This window comes from Pristiophorus japonicus, chromosome 13 (genome assembly GCF_044704955.1).
Source record: "Pristiophorus japonicus isolate sPriJap1 chromosome 13, sPriJap1.hap1, whole genome shotgun sequence".
Taxonomy (NCBI): domain Eukaryota; kingdom Metazoa; phylum Chordata; class Chondrichthyes; family Pristiophoridae; genus Pristiophorus; species Pristiophorus japonicus.
This window is the reverse complement of record NC_091989.1, coordinates 55,002,242-55,021,764: the sequence shown is the minus strand read 5'-3', so window position 1 is coordinate 55,021,764 and position 19,523 is coordinate 55,002,242. Positions and strand designations below refer to the sequence as shown.

At 43.4% G+C, this 19,523-nt stretch overlaps 1 protein-coding gene across 2 annotated transcripts in view; it reads right to left on the bottom strand.

The window, feature by feature from the left end:
• Positions 1-19,523, bottom strand: part of LOC139278575 (proton myo-inositol cotransporter-like) — a 243,509-nt gene that overhangs the window by 166,948 nt on the left and 57,038 nt on the right. For both annotated transcript variants that reach the window (XM_070897498.1, XM_070897499.1), the window contains exon 2: positions 8,557-8,716. In XM_070897498.1, coding sequence (XP_070753599.1) covers positions 8,557-8,716 — 160 coding nt within the window. The remainder of the gene's footprint in view (positions 1-8,556; positions 8,717-19,523) is intronic.

Below are 19,523 nucleotides of genomic sequence, written 5' to 3'. Positions count from 1 at the left end.
CTCCTGTGCTGAGATGGTGCAGTTCGAAGCCAGGCCTTCTAGGCCCAGAACTGCACAAGGTCGTCCTCCAAGGCCATCTGCAATCTCTTCCATTGAAAGTCAGCAGCCTTCCACCAGCCTTGCTGCAGTTACTGGGGTAGCACTGTGTAGGAGCACTAGGACAGGCAAAGGCACCAAGGGAATTCACAATTTCATTTATAAATTTGGGTTGGATGTTTATTTTGTGTTGGATTTTATTTTTGCATTACAGCCAAGTGGATAGTGGCAGTGGTAAGGTATGGGAATGTAGAATTGCGGTTGCATTTACTGGAATCGCAGCCGGTCACAGGCAGGCCTAGCCAGAAATTGGCAGTCTGGGTTGCCTCCTCCCTTCCTATTCTTCCTCCTCCTGCTCCTCAGTTGGTTGCTGTATGGCTGGTGGCATGGGCTGTGCCCACCTGATGGCGAGGTTCTACAGCAGCAGCAGACTACCACAAATCTCAACACCCACTCTGCCGAGTACCAAAAGGCTCCTCCAAAGCCATCCAGGCAACAGAAGCGTTGCTTCAGCACAACAATGGCCTGCTCAATGATGGCATGTCATGTGGCAGCACGGCTTCCGTTGTAAGCATGCTGCCCACATGTGCATGGGTTGCACACCGGAGTCATGAGCCATGTTGTTAATGGTTAGCCTTTGTCCTTCAGTAGCCACCCTCTGGTTTATCGTGGTGGCTCAAATGCAGATGGGACAGCGGACTGTCATAGAATGAAGACATCATGACTGTTGCCAGGATACCGGGCATTCACCTGCATGATTCGCTGAGTATGGTCGCACACCAGCTGGACATTGAGGGAGTGGAATCCCTTTCGGTTGCGGTACATCTCAGAGCTTACATGCGGTGCCCACAAAGTGGTATATGTGCAGTCAATAGCACCCTGCACCATGGGGAAGCCTGCAATCCCCGCGAAGCCGCTTGCTGTTCTTTGGCCAGAGAGAAGAAAATGTATTCAGCTATCTTTCAATACGGAGCCTCAGTTACCTCCTTCATGTAACAGTGGACAGCAAACTAGGAGATGTTGCAAATATCTCCTATTCCAATCTAGAAGGAGTCCACGCATAAACGTTCATGGCCATCATGGCCTTCACAGCCGCTGGCAATGCTCTGAGGTTGCATTTGTGGCTGCAGCAGGTGGAAGATTTCAGTGGGGTGTCTTTGGTGAAGAGCAGGCGTCTGACACACTGTTCCTCGCTGAGGTTCAGAACTGTTCCCAGAACACCTTGGACGGAGATATGGGATTATCATTGCTAAAGACTTAATTATGACAGCTACCAGATAAAGATGGGCACAACAAAATTTGGATCATTGTTAAAATCAGAATCCATGAACACATCAAAGTGAAATGATGCTGATTTTCGATCAAGAGGAATGTGGTCCACTTACTGAAACTTGTCACGGCCGATGAAGATTATCGTAAACGGAACTCCAACAATCAACATGCAGAAATTCAGCCAAAAATAGCAATGATTAAAAAGCTCTACAAAACATTACATCAGGTTAAAACTCCCACTTCTCAAGCCTTTTCAAAACCAATCAACATTATCTTTGTAACTGCCCCAACTTTAGGACAGAAAATGAATTCAGATCATATCTGCACATATATGCAAATCTTCAAAAACAAATAGATTAGTAAATGATTGATTTTCAGCACAGATTATAATTGGACTGGTTTTATATTCTTTTTTTGTACATACTACACTTGAGCCATTCTCACACAGATCCTAGCAGCTGGAAGAGGTCAAGAGCAGGGTCTCTACCTGCTCTCAGCCCAAGTATGTTTCATGGCATGGGGAAGACCTTGAAGGTAAAACAGAACAAAGTTTGTACAGTAGCCATATGAAATGCACTACCAAAACAGAAATAGGCTTTGTTGATTCAATCGTATTATGTCATTGGTAAATCAATCTTTATCAGTACTGTTTGGGGGGGGGGGGTGGGAAAGCAATGCTAACAGACAAAAAAAAGTTTTGTTGACCATAAATGCTGGTCAGATTTTAAAGATAACAATTGTGGAAAAGCAACAATCTTATTTGTAAAATGGTCATTTTTACAGATGATCCAACTTGTTCATTTAAAAATGGTATAGATCAGAGATGGAAAGTTCAAGGCTTTTCATGTACCCAAGTACTTTTCTTTCTTTGCACTTGGTATATCTGACTGTTAATCTAAATACTGTGAATCTACATACTGTTTATCCTGTATAAAAACACATCCAATATTATAAGTCAACTTGGACAAATTTTTAATGAATCTAGTAACTATGAATCCTGAAATCCACCACACTCCAAAAACTTCAGCTCATCCAAAACTCTGCTATCTGTATCCTATAGGGCACCAAATCAAATTCACTTATCACCCCTGTCCTCACACCAACATTGGTTCCCAGTCCCTCATGCTTCAAATATAAAATTCTCATCCTTGTGTTAATATCCCTGCAGGACCTTGCCCGCCCACATTTATAACCTCCAATTGCCCGACAACCCACCCAAAATCTCAATTTCTTTGACATCACATTCATTCCCCGCTCCATCCCTTTGCCTCACCATTGGTGCCATGCCATCAGCTACTAAGACCCCACGTTCTGGAATTCCCTCTCTAAACCCCTCCACTTTTCCATTTCCCTCACCGCCTTTTCAGCCAAGTTTTTGGTTACCTCTCTTAATATTTCCTTTGGCTCAGTGTTAAGAGTTGTTGCTGAATGGCAACATTGGATGAACAACTTGTATTTATATAGCCCCTTAAATGTAGAAAAATATTCCAAGGAGCTTCACAGAAGTGTAATCAGACCAACAAATGGAGGCTGAGCCAAAGAATGAGATATTAAGAAGGGGTAACCAAAAGCTTGATTAAAGAGGTGGATGATAAGGAGTTATTGAAGAAGCAGAGGGAGATGGGGTTTAGGAAAGAAAATTTAGAGTCTGGGGCCTAGAAGCTGAAGGCATGGGTTCTAATTCTTGAAAATTCGGCTCTTTAACTCTGACACCACCTCCCAGCGCCAGGAGTGGGGCAGTGTCCGTCAGCGCGGCAGTGAGGACGTCAGCACGACGCAGACATGCCATGTCACAATGCCCCTTCTCTTCACTTAAAGGGGAGGGATGCTGCAAGGCCTAGTGAGGCCTCAGTGGAGCCCATTGGGCCACCAGGGAGTGGTTCGGCCAGGCCAGCGGCCTGGCATCCAAGAGGCGAAGCAGGACTGCCTGTTGATGACCCGGCCGAACAACTGGCCGCCATTGTTGGGCCGACTCAGGACCCGGGGATAATTGCAGATGGGTCAGCCCCGCAACCTGTCCCTGGTTGGAAAGAACATAAGAAATAGGAGCAGGAGATGATCATTTGGCCCCTCGAGCCATTTAATAAGATCATGGCTGATCTGATCTTGGGCTCAGCTCCACTTCCCTGCCCGCTCCCGGAAGGTCCTCACCGACCAGTTCCCGCCTCTTAGAGGCGCTAACGGGCTTTTTTCCAAAGGGCCATTTCCCCCCCAGATTTTGAGAGAAGAATTCAGGGGTTGGGGTGGAGGAAGGGGAGTAAAGAGAGGTTGTAGGACTGGAGGAGGTTAAAGAGATTGAGAGCGGCAAAACTATAAAGGGATTTAAACAGGAGGATGAGAATTTTAAATTCGAGGCACTGGGAAACCAAGAGCCCATGTAAGTTAGTGAGACTTGGTCTCAGATAGGATATGCGCAGCAGAGGTTTGGATGATCTGGCGTTTAAGGAACATGGAGGATGAGAGGGTGGCCAGGAGCGCAATAGATGAGTCAATTCTGAAGGTGCCAAAAGCATAAATAATTTTCAGCAGCAGATGAATAGAGGCAGGGGTGAAGCGGGCGATGTTAGGAAGGTGGACATAGGCGATCTTTGTGATGGAGAGGATATGGGGCCAGCTTGGGGTTGAAAAGGACGCCGACGTTGCGAACAGACTGATTCAACCCGAGACAGTGGCTGGGGAGAGGGATGGAATTTGTGGCAATGGTATGGAGTCTGTGGCAGGGCTGAAGACTTTAGGCTGGCCACAAAAATATGGTTCATCCAAGACTGGATTGTCAGACAAGCACAGAAGTAGTGGAGTAGTCAAGAGTGGTGGAGGAGAATAGAGCTGGATATCTTCATCAGGAAGCTTTTTCCTCTAAAATAGCAATTCAGTTCTCACCAGGTGCGTTTGAGGATTTGCTTTCTTTCTTTCTTCCCCATCTCCCAAATTAAAATCTTTCATTGAAAGAAATTTGCATCAAGTGCTGAAGTACAGTCCTTTAATCTGTGGCTAGCTATCAAAGATGGTTTAGAAGGCTTAGCTGTCAAAGAGCTACACAAGTACTTAATTGGCTCTTAGGGTATGTGCAAGAATGTCTCAAATGAAGTACATACACAACAATGATGTGTAAAGTGACTTTTTGAACATCACTTTCAATCTAATTGCATTATATAAGCACTTAGCAAATTGATTTATTTTTTTGAAGATTTGGATCGATGTGCAGAGCTGCTCGGAAGTCACAATCTCTTCTAACTTAAAAGGCCCCACTCTGTCCATTTATTTAGGATGTTCTTGCTTGGACATTTTAATGTAACACTGCATTAATGGTGCATGAGTAGAGCTGTTAAGACTGGAATTGTATTCTGTTGATGTTGGGTTTGTTTTAAAACTGTTTGCAATGTAAAGCTGGGGGGTAGGAAAGTGCAACATCCCCACTGACACCTGGGAAAAACTGACCAAAGGCCGCCCTAAGTGGAGGAAGTGCATCTGGGAGGGCGCTGAGCACCTCGAGTCTCGTCGCCGAGAGCATGCAGAAATCAAGCGCAGGCAGCGGAAAGACTTCAGGATGTCTCAAGTTGCTTCACAGCTCTAAAGCCAATGAGTACTTTTGAAGTGTAGTCACTGATGTAATAATGTAGGAAATGCGAGTCGTCCTGGTTAACTCTTGCCACTGGATAAAGGCCTAACTTTGTCAAGCCTGTGCGGTGGCTGATGTGCAACGGTCACCACACGTTAAAAAAATCCATGCACAGGCATCTTCCACCCCTGGAAATCAGGACTGGAATATCGGGTCCTTCATTGAAACATCTATGAACTCATCCCTTTTGGTGTGGAAGCAAGTCATCCTCATTCGAGGGACTGCCTCTGATGATGATGAGTAGGAAATGCAGCACCCAATTTGTGAACAGCAAGTTCCCATAAACAGCTACGCGATATAGGACCAGATAAGCTGCTTTATGGACGTTGATTGAGGAATAAATATTGGCCAGGTCACCGAGAGAACAGCCCTGTTCTTTGAATAGTGCTCTGGGATCTTTGATATCCACTCGAAAGGGCAGAAGGGACCTTGGTTTAACGTCGCATCCAAAGGATAGCACCTCAAACAGTGCAGCACTCCCTCAGTACTACACTGAAGTGCCAGCCTGAATTATGTGCTCAAGTCTCTGGAGTGGGGCTTCAACTCATGATGTTCTGACTCGGAGGCAAGAGTGCTACCACAGAGGCAAGGCAGACACCTAAATTAATTTGATGCAAAGCCTTAGACAGAAAGGATTACAAAACCTGACATTTACTCCTGAAGTGCTTCTCTGGGAGCAAGCAGACAAAATAGACTGGATGCCACTGGCATAAAGCACACTAATCGTGGTATTCAAGCTCAGTAAACTATACTTGGCAAATTATAACTTTTGTTTTAAATCAATAAAAAGAAACTCACACCATCTTTTCTATATTCTTATTCTTTTCTTTTTCAACTTGCATTTGCAATTGTATTTTCTCCATACAGCAACCCAAAATCTGAGCAACGCACTCCATATACCCAAATTCCTCACTACTTTAAGCGCCTTAAATATTTTGTACTCCATTACTTCTTTACTCCTCAACTACTCACTATCCCGACCCCTTCACAACATACTCCAAATCCTCAATCTGGGATGAGCCAGATTAAATTAGTCGCAAAAAGTTGAGCCTTCTCAGAAAAAATGCCCTTCGCATGTTACAAATGGCTTCCAATTAAGATTTCTCCTTTGCCATTTTTCTCTCCTCAAGATGCCAACTGTGACAGTTCCACAGAAATCAGAGATCCTCAAGTACCATTACTCCAGACTAAGGCTCAACAACTAGTGATCCCTTGTGATGAAAGATTATTGACCTGAAACATTAACTTTGTTTCTCTCTCCACAGATGCTGCCTGACCTGCTGAGTATTTCCAGCATTTTCTGTTTATATAATTAGTGTTAGCATGCAATTCAAGCACAAAGATACAAAATTACATCCGACATCAGTCCAGCTCTCATTTAATGCCCACATGTATACTTAGAAAAGCAGGTTGCCGATAATTTGGAACAGGACCATTATTATGTCTGTAATGTACTTATGAATGACTCCACGAAGCAATGTGTTGTACTCAAACTGTAGTGACCTTGGTCCTTTATTCCAAACTCCAGAGTGAGGCACAAGCATGGTGTGCAGCCTTTTATACTGGGCCCTGCCACCAGGGCAGGAAGCCCCCAGTCTCCATCAGTTGCACCCTCTAGTGGTGCCAGCATATATATATATATATACACACAGTGTAATCCTTATTGATAGTACATCAGGTAAACAAGTCTCCATCTTATGCAACCACACAGTGACTACACAGAGAGTACATCCATAGTCAGCATATACAACAACCATTGGCTAATATTTCCATCCTTTACACAGGGGACCAGTATTCCTATTACTGCCCTAGCTGAGCTCAGGGTCCTATCACTTCAAGAAGCAACGCTCAAACTCAGCACGAATGAGCAATCCACTGAGGGAACTTTCAGGTCTGTATGACTCAGTAAATAAACTTTCTGAACCCAGAGGGAAGACAGGAGAGGAAAAGGTAAGGGAGCAGCTTTATTTGTTTTTTCCTAAATTCGCCTCTTTTTAACTTGTCTCCCTCCTCTCAATTTCCTCCCCCTTCAAATTTTCTGCATTCAATCCAGTTCTAAGGTCAGCTTGCACTTAGGCCGCTGTCAAAGCTGCTCTTCGGAACCCACTGAAGAAGTATTTAAAGTCCATGGTAAATTTTACCAATTTGTTTCCTCCTCGCCTACCCAAAGGAAGTGCCTGGCTTTCACTCAGCACCGCCGCAACGGTACAGCTGACATCAGGAACTCTGTGGGTTTGTGTGTGTTACATCCGAGCCAGGGTGTCCCTGGAGATGGAGCATGCAGTGTGCACCAGTATGCTCGAGGCCTTCCGCGAGAGGTGGGCACCGGAGCGACTGGAGTGTATCATCACCCCCAGCAACCAAATTTTAATTTGATATTATGTGTCTGATTAAAAGTTAATTGGTTTAATTGTGGGTTTTAGTGCTCCCCGTTAATAAGGAGGCACTTGATTTTTGGTTTTACACAAAATAGTTGTGGGTTTTTGTGCAGCCTGTGTCCCATCACTTTAAGAAGCAAGGGCTCAATTTTACTCAAGCCCGTTTTCTGGCATATTGCCAAAGTTACGGCCATTTTTCTAAGCCAGAAATGCGGCAGAAATATTTTGCCAAAGTTTCCCCAATGTATAATTCGAATTTTGCGCCGCGCAGTGTGCGCACTAGGTCCGTGCCGCAGAGCTGGTCTCCAGTCGTCTTGGTTAATCCTTGCCACTGGACCAAGACGTAGCTCTGTCAAGCCTTTCATTATGTAGTTCGCGACCTCGAATATCAGGTCCTCATCGAAACACATGTGAACTCATCCCTTTTTGGTGTGGAAGCAAGTCATCCTCGATACAAGCCTGAGAAGATGATTATTCATAACGCACAAGGCTAGGACATTAGTCAGCACAAAATGTCAACATTTATAATGGTTAAATAAAATGTTGTAAATTTTTGGTGTTTTTTTTCTCAACAAGATAAATCAGATTGATAGATCTTAATTAATGTTGTCCACTAATAAATATTCATGTTGAAAAGCTCATATGCACGGAACAGTTGTGTAGATCACATCCTCAGCATAGTCAGCTTAAAACATAACAAATGTTCAAACAGGAAAACGTGACAAGAGAATAAGACAGGCTGTTTGCCTGGTTAAGGTGGGTTTGAAATGGCTTTCTTTTTATATACGGTGCCAGATACATCAATTGAAATTTATTTAAACACACAAGTATTGATATAGCGCCTTTAATGTAGTAAAACGTCCCAAGGCATTTCACAGGAGGATAATAAAACTAAATTTGTCACCGAGCCACATAAGGAGATATTAGGGCAGATGACCAAAAGCTTGTTCAAAGAGGTAGGTTTTAAGAAGCATCTTAAAGGAGGAAAGAGAGGTAGAGAAGTGGAGAGATTTAGAGAGGGAATTCCAAAGCTTTGGGCCTTGGCAGCTGAAGGCATGGCCAGCAATGGTAGAGTGATTAAAATCAAGAGATGCTCAAGAGGCTAAAATTAGAAAGCACCGAAATGCCTGTACAATGCCATCTTCTGAAATGTGTAACTATCAAAACACTTGGGAATTTTTCTGATACATACATCACTCAACCTTTAAACAGTTCCTAGAATAAACAACACTTTGATTTTACTCTACGTACCTCCAGCCATTCGATTCAAGGTAGCTAAATGCGCCATCAATAAAACTTGCAATGAACTGTCCTCCAGTAATGAAAAGGGTGTTAATGGTAACTAATCGTCCTCTCAGATGGGAAGGTGCAGCCTCTGCAATGTATACTGTTACTGTCATGGAAGCCAGTCCTGGGGGAAAAAATGAACATGCAAAACTGAAGACATCATATGCAATGTACATCTTATTTTTCATTAAAGTTAGTAGCAGTAATTAGAGGTAGAAATAACAGTGAGGCTAACAGCGCTCACCGTTATTAACGTGTAAAACCGACAGCAACTTACGGCGACCGAAAATGCGCAGTTAAATGTGGAAATCAAGAAGTTGGTATCCGAGTCGCCCTGCTTCTTCAAAAGCTGCATGATAACGGTATCTCAACATCTCACCACTCAAATACATTGAACGGCGTGAAGTTGCTGTACTTAACTCATGGATACGGACTAAACTTGCTAGAAAAAGTTAGGGCTTGTCTATTTCAGTCTAAGTCTATGTGTGCGCTCTAGGTCCGTGCAGCAGAGCTGGTCTCCAGGTCGTTTTGGTTAATCCTTGCCACTGGACCAAGACCTAGCTCTGTCAAGCCTGTGTGGTGGCTGGTGTGCAACGGGTTTTTAAAAAAAATCCACGCACAGGCATCTTCCACCCTTCAATATGTAGTTCGCAACCTGGAATATCAGGTCCTCATCGAAACACCTGTGAACTCATCCCTTTTTGGTGTGGAAGCAAGTCATCCTCGATACGAGGGACCGCCGAAGAAGAAGTCTAAGTACCCTTTTAACATGATAAGACTTAATTACTGCCAAACAACTGACACTTCCTTGTTCAAATTCTGCACTGCTAATTAACAATTCTTCAATCTGCTTAGTTAAGGAAATACAGTTGCTTGCATTGTTCACACAGGTCCCAGATGCCCTGTAGAGGGCGCTGCACTTTTTGGATAGCTGGCTGATGGGAACTTCCAGTGCAAAACCTCACAGAAAGTGTAACAAATGACGATTGCAAAATCTGGCCCAATTGCTCAGAGAAGCAAAAGGCACAATAGCCAGAACTGCATTTCTGTTCTGGGGTTCATGTTCTTATGATTATTGAGTAGGAACAAGTATACAGCCAACTTAATAGAGACGTTCAGAACATTTATTTTTGAAGCCTCTATTAAATTTCCTCAGCTTTCTCAATTTTTAATTCATTCTCGGGATATGGGAATTGCTAGCAAGGCCAACATTTCTTTACCATTCTTAGCTGGCTTTGAGAAGGTGGTGGCAAACCTTCTGCTTGAACTACCTGTACTACAGTCCATGTGGTGAAGGTATTCCCATAATGTCGTTAGGTAGGAAGTTCCAGGATTTTGACCCAGCAACTACGAAGGATTGGCGATATACATGTCCAAGTCAAGATGTTGTGTGACTTGGAGAAGAACTTGGAGGTGATGATTTCCCATGCATCTGCTGCCCTTGTCCTTCTAGGTGGTGGAGGTCCTGGGTTTAGGAGATGCTGTCGAAGAAGCCTTGGTGAGTCGCTGCAGTGCATCCTGTAAATAGTCCCAGTATTCCAAGTTTCTAATCACTGGCATCATACAGTATGATCTACACAGCATGTTCTGTGGCTTTCATGTCATATCTATAATGGGGAAACCAAAACTGCACATTGTTGTGACCCAATCATTGCCATGCCATGCACAAATTCATTACCAGTTTACTCTTGCACTCTATGGCCTTACTTATGAAACCCAAAATACTTTAAATTATGGCTTCATTTTTTTGCGCTCACTTTCAGAAAATTATGTATTTGTGCCCTCTATATCTCTGCGGTTCATCCACGCCTTTGAGTATCTTTTCATTGAGTGTAGACTCCAATTGTTAATTCCAGTTTCTCCAGTCTATCCACATAACTGAAGTCCCTCATCACTGGAAATCATTCTTGTAAATCTTTTCTGCACCCTCTCTAAGGCCTTCACATCCTTCCTAAAGTGCAGTGCCCAGAATTAGACACAATACTCCGTTTGAGGCCAAACAAATGTTTTATAAAGGTACATCATAACTTCTTTGCTTTTGTACTCTATGCCTCTATTTATTAAGTCCAGGATCCCGAATGCTTTTTGAACCAGATTCTTAACCTGCCCTACCACTTTAAACGATTTGTGCACCTATACCCCAGGTCTCTTTGTTCATGCATCAACTTTACATTTGTACCCTTCAGTTTATATTACCTCTACTCGTTCTTCCTACCAAAATGTATCACTTTGCGCTTTTCTGCATTAAATTTCATCTGCCACGTGTCTGTCCATTGTCTATGTCTATACTATCCTCCTCACTGTTCACTTCACTTCCAAGTTTTGTGTCATCAGCAAATTTTTAAATTGTGCCCTGTACACCCAAGTCCAAGTCATTAATATACATCAAGAAACGTCATAGTTCTAGAACCGACCCCTGAGCAACACCACTGTATACCTTCCTCCAGTCCGTAAAATAACCAATCACCACTATTCTCTGTTTCCTGTCACTTTGCCAATTTCGTATCCATGCTGCCACTGTCCCTTTTATTCCATGGGCTTCAACTTTGCTGGCAAGCCTATTATGTAGTACTTTCTCAAACGCCTTTTGGAAGTCCACATACATCAAATGTATCACCCTCATCAACCCTCTCTGTTACCGCATCAAAAAATTCGATCAAGTTAGTTAAACACAATTTTCCTTTAACAAATCCTAACTTTTCTTCATTAATCGACACTTGTCCAAGTGACCGTTAACTTGTCCCTAAGTATTGTTTATCAAAGCTTCCCCACTACCGAGATTAAACTGACTGGCCTGTAATTGCTGGGTTTAACCTTGCACCTTTTTTTGAACAAGGGTGTAACATTTGCAATTCTCCAGTCCTCTGGCACCATCCCCGTATCTAAGGAGGATTGGAAGATTATGTGCGATTTCCTCCTTAATCTCCCTTAGCATTCTAGGATGCATCCCATCCTGTCTTGGTGACTATCAACTAAGTACAGACAGCCTTTCTAGTACCTCTGCTTTATCAATTTTTATTTCATCCAGTATCTCCACTACCTCCTCCTCTGACTTTGGCAGCATCTTCTTCCTTGGTGAAGACAGATGCAAAGTACTCATTTAGTACCTCAGCCATACTATCTGCCTCCATGTGTAGGTCTCCTTTTTGGTCCCTAATTGGCCACACCCCCATTTTACTGCCCGTTAATTATTTATATGCCAATAGAAGACTTTTGAATTCCCTTTTATATAAGCTGCCAATCTATTCTCATACTCTCTCTTTGCCCCTCTTAATTTTCTTTTGCACTTCCCCCTCTGAGCATTGTGTTCAGCCTGATTCTCACTGATATGCTCAACCTGACATCTGTCATACGCACTCTTTTTCTGCTTCATCTTACTCTATCTCTTTCATCATCCATGGAGCTCTAGCTTTAGTTGCCCCACCTTTCCCCATCATGGGAATGTACCTCGGCGGTACCCGAACCATCTCCTCTTTCAAGGCAGCCATTGATCGATTACAGTTTTGCCAACCAATCTTTGATTCCAATTTACCCGGGCCAGATCTGTTCTCAACCCACTGAAATTTGTCTTCCTCCAATTATGTATTTTTACTCTAGATTGCTCCATGTCCTTTTCCATAGCTAATCTAACTTATGATACTATGATAGGGTTCCCCTTGTCCTCAGCAGCCTCCCGCCAGCCTCCACATTCAGTGGATTAGCCTCCGCTATTTCCACCACCTCCTGCGTGATGACATCACAAAACACATCTTTGCCTCCCCTACTCTTTAGCATTCTGAAGGGAATGTTCCCTCCGTGAGAGACCGTTCTCTCAGCCTGGTCAACTCCTCAATCACTGTCAACACCCCATCCTTTTCACAGCACCTTCCCTTGCAAGCACAGAAGTAACACCTGCCCTTTTACAGTAAAATTTCCCACCGTACAGGGCCCCAAAAACTCCTTCCAGGTGAAGCAGCGATTTACTTGTATTTTAGTATACTGTATTCACTGCTCACGATGCGTTCTTCCCTGCATTAGGGAGACCAAACTCAGATGGGTGATCGCTTTGCAGAACACCTACGTTTAGTCCACAAGCATGAACCTGAGCGTCCGGTCGATTGTCATTTCAACTCTCCGCCCCACTCCCACTCTGACCTCGGCCTTCTACACTGTTCCAATGAAGCTCAACGAAAGCTCGAGGAACAGCATCACATCTTGCAATAGGCACTTAACAACCTTCCGGACTCAACAATTTCATATCATAACCGCTGGCACCATTTTTTCCAGACAGCTGCTGTTGGTAATGATTCTGCTATTCCTATTTACACCTCCTCTGGACCTAGCTTTTGTTTCTTTACTTGTCCCATTGCCATCCCCTCTTGCCTTGCACCATCATTCCTTTTGTCATGTAATCTCTCCTGCCTTCCACCCAATCAGAGACCATCCCTTTTGTTCTTTCCTCCTTTCGCCCCTTTTCTGCACTTGCTTAAAACTTGCTACATCTCTAACTTTTTCCAATTCTGATGAAAGGTCATCGACCTGAAACGTTAACTTTGTTTCTCTCTCCACGGATGCTGCCTGACCAACTGAATATTTCAAGCATTTTCTTTTTTTTTTAAATCGCTAAAGATGCAGGTTCTTTCTATTGGGGATAAGGTGAAAGTAATTGCAATACTGAATGGGCTGAAAGCTTTCCAGATACTTAGAGTGAAATCGCAAAACAGTTTCATGTATCACAGCCTTTTGTTAAAATTTGTTGTGCTGCACTGTAATGTATATATTGTAATGAAGCAAATGACATAATACACTTTCAGCTATCCATTGCAACGTTGTGACTGTTTTACAGTTCCAGTATTGCCAACTCGACTGCCTCATAAATCAGGAGACAAACTCTTAAAAATCAAGACATTTGGTACAGAAATCATGACTTGCTATTTTTTTCCCGACCTGGACAGAAAGCACATTCTGCCACCTTTGCTTCCGGTCAGGGTCTGCCGGCCTGCCCTTCACCCATCCTCTGCTTCTTCGCTCCCCTACCTCATGCTCCAGTCGCTTCATGCTGCCTCTCCGTAACCACGGCAACCCCGCAAGAGACGCAACATATCACAAGATTTCTTAACATTCGCGAGGAGGTGGAAGGGGTTCAAGCTCACGGAGCCAATTGACGCAACAGGGACCGCGGCGCTGTCGTCAGTGGGGTCTAGAGGGGAGGAAGCTGAGCGTGGCTCTCTCCGCTCGGAGGGAGGCTCTCTCTGTCAATTGTTCACCCTGGTTCATCCTGGCCCTCGCCTGTGTATGTTTATATATGAGTGCAGCCTAATGCCGCCCGTGATGAGCTGAGCCCGCTGACTTAGATTCGGCGGATTGAGGAGCAACAAAATTGACGTTATGGAAAGCCTTCTGAACCAATATTTTTTTTCCCACGGATGTACAAATTGTGTATTATTTTGCGCATGCACAAATCAACATTTTTTCCCAAAGTGAATCCTGAGATTTAAGCGTTCCATCGCGAGTGACGCTTTATTTCACTCTGAAATCGGGTCTCTTGCAATAGATTCATGAGAGTTGGCAACACTGCAGTACTGTAATTGCAATCCTGTGTGCATTCCATTGTTAGCTTCCTGCCAAACTTGTTACAACTGCTAAAAAAAAAATTAAATAAAACTGCCACATCAAGGATAACTATGATTAAAAACATGAATGATCCTTGAAATTGCAAAAATATCAGCTGTGATTCCCTGAAAAGGAATCTAAACTGCATCACTGCTGCTTCCACGCCCCCCTCCCATCTCCACATTACTAGATCAACCTTGATCTCCAGAAATGTTTTACCTGCAATACTTTGAAACGGATGTCTATTTTTAGACTCATACCCAAGTCTCATCTCTGAGTTACAGAACAACATGCCATTAAAAAAATATTTTTGTTGAAACCCCATTCTTCAAATCGAAATTATTTTGCTTGTCAGCAGAAATTGTAGATGTAGTTTTTGCTTCTACTTGCACCAAGATAAATGATCAATGAACATCTTTTTAAAGAACTACATACTCAATCCAATTATACGTTCTATAAATAGAGGCAGATTTCAATAAATGTATAAAAACAAACAAGCTTACATATCAATGATCGCTACGGCCCCGATATTTACGTGATTTGTGTTGAGAGAGAGGGTGGGGGAGTTATGTACAGGAATAACTGCAAGACCACTTAAATTTTTTTTGCAGGTTTCCCGAAATCCTGAATTACAGGTTGGCTGCCTGTCGGATGGGAAAGCCTGCAGCCAAGGACACATCAGAGCAAATAGCAGGTGGGGAGAGATTGCTATGGGGAGGTCTAGTGGTGGTTGGAGGAGAGATGGCTGGGACGGGGGCGGAGGAAGTGAGGTGGTGGTTGGGGGGAGCGAGGTGGGGGCGTAGGTAAATGGGATTGCCGATCGCAAGCAGTGAAGCAGGTAAGCTTGTTGGGCCAAGGAGAAACATCCCTGCTCCTCCTGGTCCACAAGCAGTGCTGTAAAGGCATTTACATTATGGATCCATCCCTTCTCGCTTCCTTATACCTGCTGGGTTTCTTGAGGTGCAGGAAATCCGGCCGACATCAGTTAAAAATAAAAAGCTTCTAAAAAAGGAGATATGCTGCCTCCTTAAATGCTGTTACCATCTGACCTGCCTCCCGAGCGCGATTTGGTCACCTGCCCTACAAACTGTCTGTTAAAACTGGAAGTGGCGGTTCATGGCGGGTTGAATTAGGTTTGAAATGTTTTGCATTTCAACTTCTCATGTATTTTGGGGGATTAAAATTACCTCCTATGTAAATAAGTGCTTAAGTGAAAATTGTCACCATTATTACTTGCAAAAAGCAAACCATGAATTGAATTTATACATGTATCTAATTGAAGCTGTAACTGATGTGTGCACTTGATGAATTACTTTGGAATGCATATTAAAACTAATTTCCATGATGCTGAAGTCTGAATCAGTTTTACACTGAAATACATTGATGTCTTATAAAAGATGTAAATCTTGACTTCAATGTCCACTGCATCAAGGCAATTTATCAATTCAAAAAAAACATATGGTGTGGTCACATTACACTAAACTTGGAGTGTAAATTGAGTGTCAAGACCTGAACTGATTCAGCAGCAAAGCAGAGCAAGAAGACTCGATTAAGTGTTACACACAGTAATCACATGGGCATATGAATCATAATTGTTAGGTTAGTAATATTCATGGATCACACCCAAAGAACTGAACAACTATCAACAAAATTAACCTTTCAACTCAAGTAAAGTTGACTTTCTTGTTCTAGCTACTAAATTTTGGTTACTGGAGTACAATTTCATTTAAGAACATAAGAAATAGGAGCAGGAGGCCATATGGCCCCTCGAGCCTGCTCCGCCATTCAATACGATCATGGCTGATCAGATCATGGACTCGGGTCCACTTCCCTGCCCGCTCCCCATAACCCCTTAATCCTTTATCGGTTAAGAAACTGTCTATTTCTGTCTTAAATTTATTCAATGTCTCAGCTTCCACAGCTCTCTGAGGCAGCGAATTCCACAGATTTACAACCCTCAGAGATGAAATTCCTCCTCATCTCAGTTTTAAATCGGCGGCCCCTTATTCTAAGATTATGCCCCCTAGTTCTAGTCTCCCCTATTTGCATCCTGTTTTGTCCTGATGAAGCTTCCGTGGCTATGTGGTAATATTTTAAATTACCCATCAGATTCTTTACCCTGATTCTGAAACAGTATGTTCATTCCAAATGGAAATTCATTCAGTCCTTTTTAAAAACTGGCTATCACTTTCTGGACCAGTAACCTGTATAAAGGGCTAGATTTTCGTTGTTTGGTGAAAACCGTAATTTTACGCAAAGGTCACATAAAAGTTTCACCAAAAGAAATGAAGAAACGCTGGAACCAAGTTGCAGAAGATTACTGTGCAATGGTGACCACCCCAATATCTGGAGGCCAGTGCAAAAAGTGGCAGGACCTTGTTAGTTTAAGTAATATTTTCATTTATTCAATGGAATTGCAATTGTAAATGTGACCAACTGTATATGTCCCACCCAGCAGAAAGACACCCTCTCTAAAAAGTTACATGTTCATCTTTGCAGAGGAAGGTGGCACACAACAAATGGGAAAGAACTCGAACAGGAGGAGGGTGCACCCTTGGAAGAGAGGGTCACTGCTTTGATGGGTCCTGCCTGGAGAAAAGCAACCGCCACTGCACAAGCTGGGCCCACACTCAACGGAGAGGGTAAGTCCTCCAAATTCCATAGTCTGGCTTTGCTAAATGTTAAGTACTGCGCGGGCTAGCCATGCTTCGGTTCATGGGGATGTCTCCGTCAACTACGTTTTGACTGATGCAATGTGCTATCATTCATAGAAACATAAGAAATCTACAGCGCAGAAGGAGGCCATTTCAGTCCATCGTTTCCGCATCGGCTGACAAAGAGCCACACAGCCCTCGGTCAGCAGCCCTGAAGGTTATATATAAACCTATGAACAATGAACAATGGCAGAAAGATAAAGGGCATCCGGCCCGAACCAGTCCGTTCCACACAACTGCGATACTCCATGCATCACTTTTTACACTCCCAGGTGATCTCCTGGGAGAGGCAAACAGATAAAAACCCAGACCAATTGGGGAAAAAAATATGGGAAAATTCCTCTCTGACTCATTTAGGCGATCGAAATTAGTTCAGAAGATCACTCTGGCCGTATTCGATTCTCTGAAATACTTACCATTGTATCTGCGCCAGCCAACAAGAGGTTATCCACTCGAATCCCAATTACCAGCTCTAGGTCGGTAACCCGGCAGGTTACGGTACTTCAAGTGCCCATCCAAGCACCTTTTAAATGTGGTGAGGGTTTCTGCCGCTACCACCCTTCCGGGCGGTGAGTTCCAGACCTCCACAATCCTTTACGTGAACAAGCTACCCTTCAAATCGCCTCTAAACCTTCCACCAACCACTTTAAAACTATGCCCCTTCGCAATTGACCCCTCCACCAAGGGAAATAGGCCTTTGCTATCCACTATATCAAGGCCCCTCAAAATGTTATACACCTCAATGAGGTCTCCTCTCAGCCTCTCTGTTCCAAGGAGAACAAATCCAGTCTATCCAATCTGCCCTCATAGCTAAGATTCTCCATTCCAGGCAGCATCCTCGTAAATCTCCTCTGCACCTTCTCCAGTGCAATCACGTCCCTCCTATAATACGACAACCAGAATTGCACGCAGTATTCCAGCTGTGGCCGAACCAGAGTATTATATAATTTAAGCATACCCTCCCTGCTCTTGTATTCTTTGCCTTGGCCAACAGAGGCAAGGATTCTGTATGCCTTCTTAACCACCTTATCCACCTGGCCTGCTACTTTCAAGGATCTGTGGACAAGCACTCCAAGGTCCCTCCGTTCATCTACACTGCTAAGTGGCCTACCATTTAATGTATATTCCCTTTCATTATTAGCCCTCCCCAAGTGCATTACCTCACACTTCTCCAAATTAAATTCCATTTGCCACTGTTCTGCCCACCTGACCAGTAGATTGATATCCTTCTGCAGTCCATAACTTTCCATTTCATTATCAACCACACAGCCAATTTTAGTGTCATCTGCAAACTTCTTAATCATACCCTCTATATTCAAATCTAGATCATTGATGTATAGCACAAAAAGCAAGGTACCCAGTACTGAGCCCTGCAGAACCCCACTGGAAACATCCTTCCAGTCACAAAAACATCCTTTAACCATTACCCTTTGTTTCCTAACTCTAAGCCAATTTTGAATCCAACTTGCTACTTTGCCCTGAATCCCATGGGCTTTTACCTTCGTGACCAGTCTGCCACGTGGGACCTTATCAAAAGCCTTGCTAAAGTCCATATACACTACATCGTACGCACTACCCTCATCGGCCCTCCTGGTTACCTCCGCGAAAAATTCAATCAGGTTAGTCAAACACGATCTTTTCTTAACAAATCCGTGCTGACTGTCCCCGATTAGTCCTTGCCTTTCTAAATGTAGATTTATCCTGTCCTTCAGGAATTTTTCCAATAATTTTCCCACCACTGTGGTTAGGCTGACTGGCCTGTAATTACTCGGCCTATCCCTTTCTCCCTTAAACAAGGGTACCACATTAGCAGTCCTCTGGCACCATGCCTAAATCCAAAGAGGATTGCAAAATGATGGTCAAGGCCTCCGCTATTTCCTCTTTTGCTTCGCTCAACAGCCTCGGATGCATTTCATCCGGGCCTGGAGACTTACCAACTTTCAAAGCTGCTAAACTCCTTAATGCCTCCTCTCTCACTGTGTTTATTTCATCCAGAATTTCACATTCCTCCTTGATAGCAGTATCTGCATTGCCCTTTTCCTTTGTGAAAACAGATGCAAAGTATTCATTACGAACCATGCCAACATCTTCTGCCTCTACACAGAGGTCTCAAATAGGCCTTACCCTTTCTTTAGTTATCCTCTTGCTCTTAATATATTTTTAGAACATCTTTGGGTTTTCCTTAATTTTACTTGCCAAGAATTTTTCATGTTCTCTCTTAGCATTCTTAATATCCTTTTTAATTTTACCTCTGAACTTTCTATATTCCTCCAGGGATTCTACAGTATTTAGCCATCGGTATATGACATATGCTTCCTTTTTTTTCTTTATCCTCCCCTGTAAATCCCTAGACATGCAGGGAGTTCCAGAATTGTTATTCCCACCCGTTTTCCTTAAGGGCACATGTTTGGCCTGAGCCTTCCGGATCTCCTTGAATGCCTCCCACTGTTCCGACACTGATTTACCTACAGGTAGCTGTTTTCAGTCCACTGTGGTCAAATCACTTCTCAACTTAGCCAAGTGAACTTTTCCCCAATTTGGGACATTTATTTCTGGTTTATCCTTGTTCTTATCCATAATTACCTTGAATTTGATTGCATTATGGTCACTGGCACCCAAGTGCTC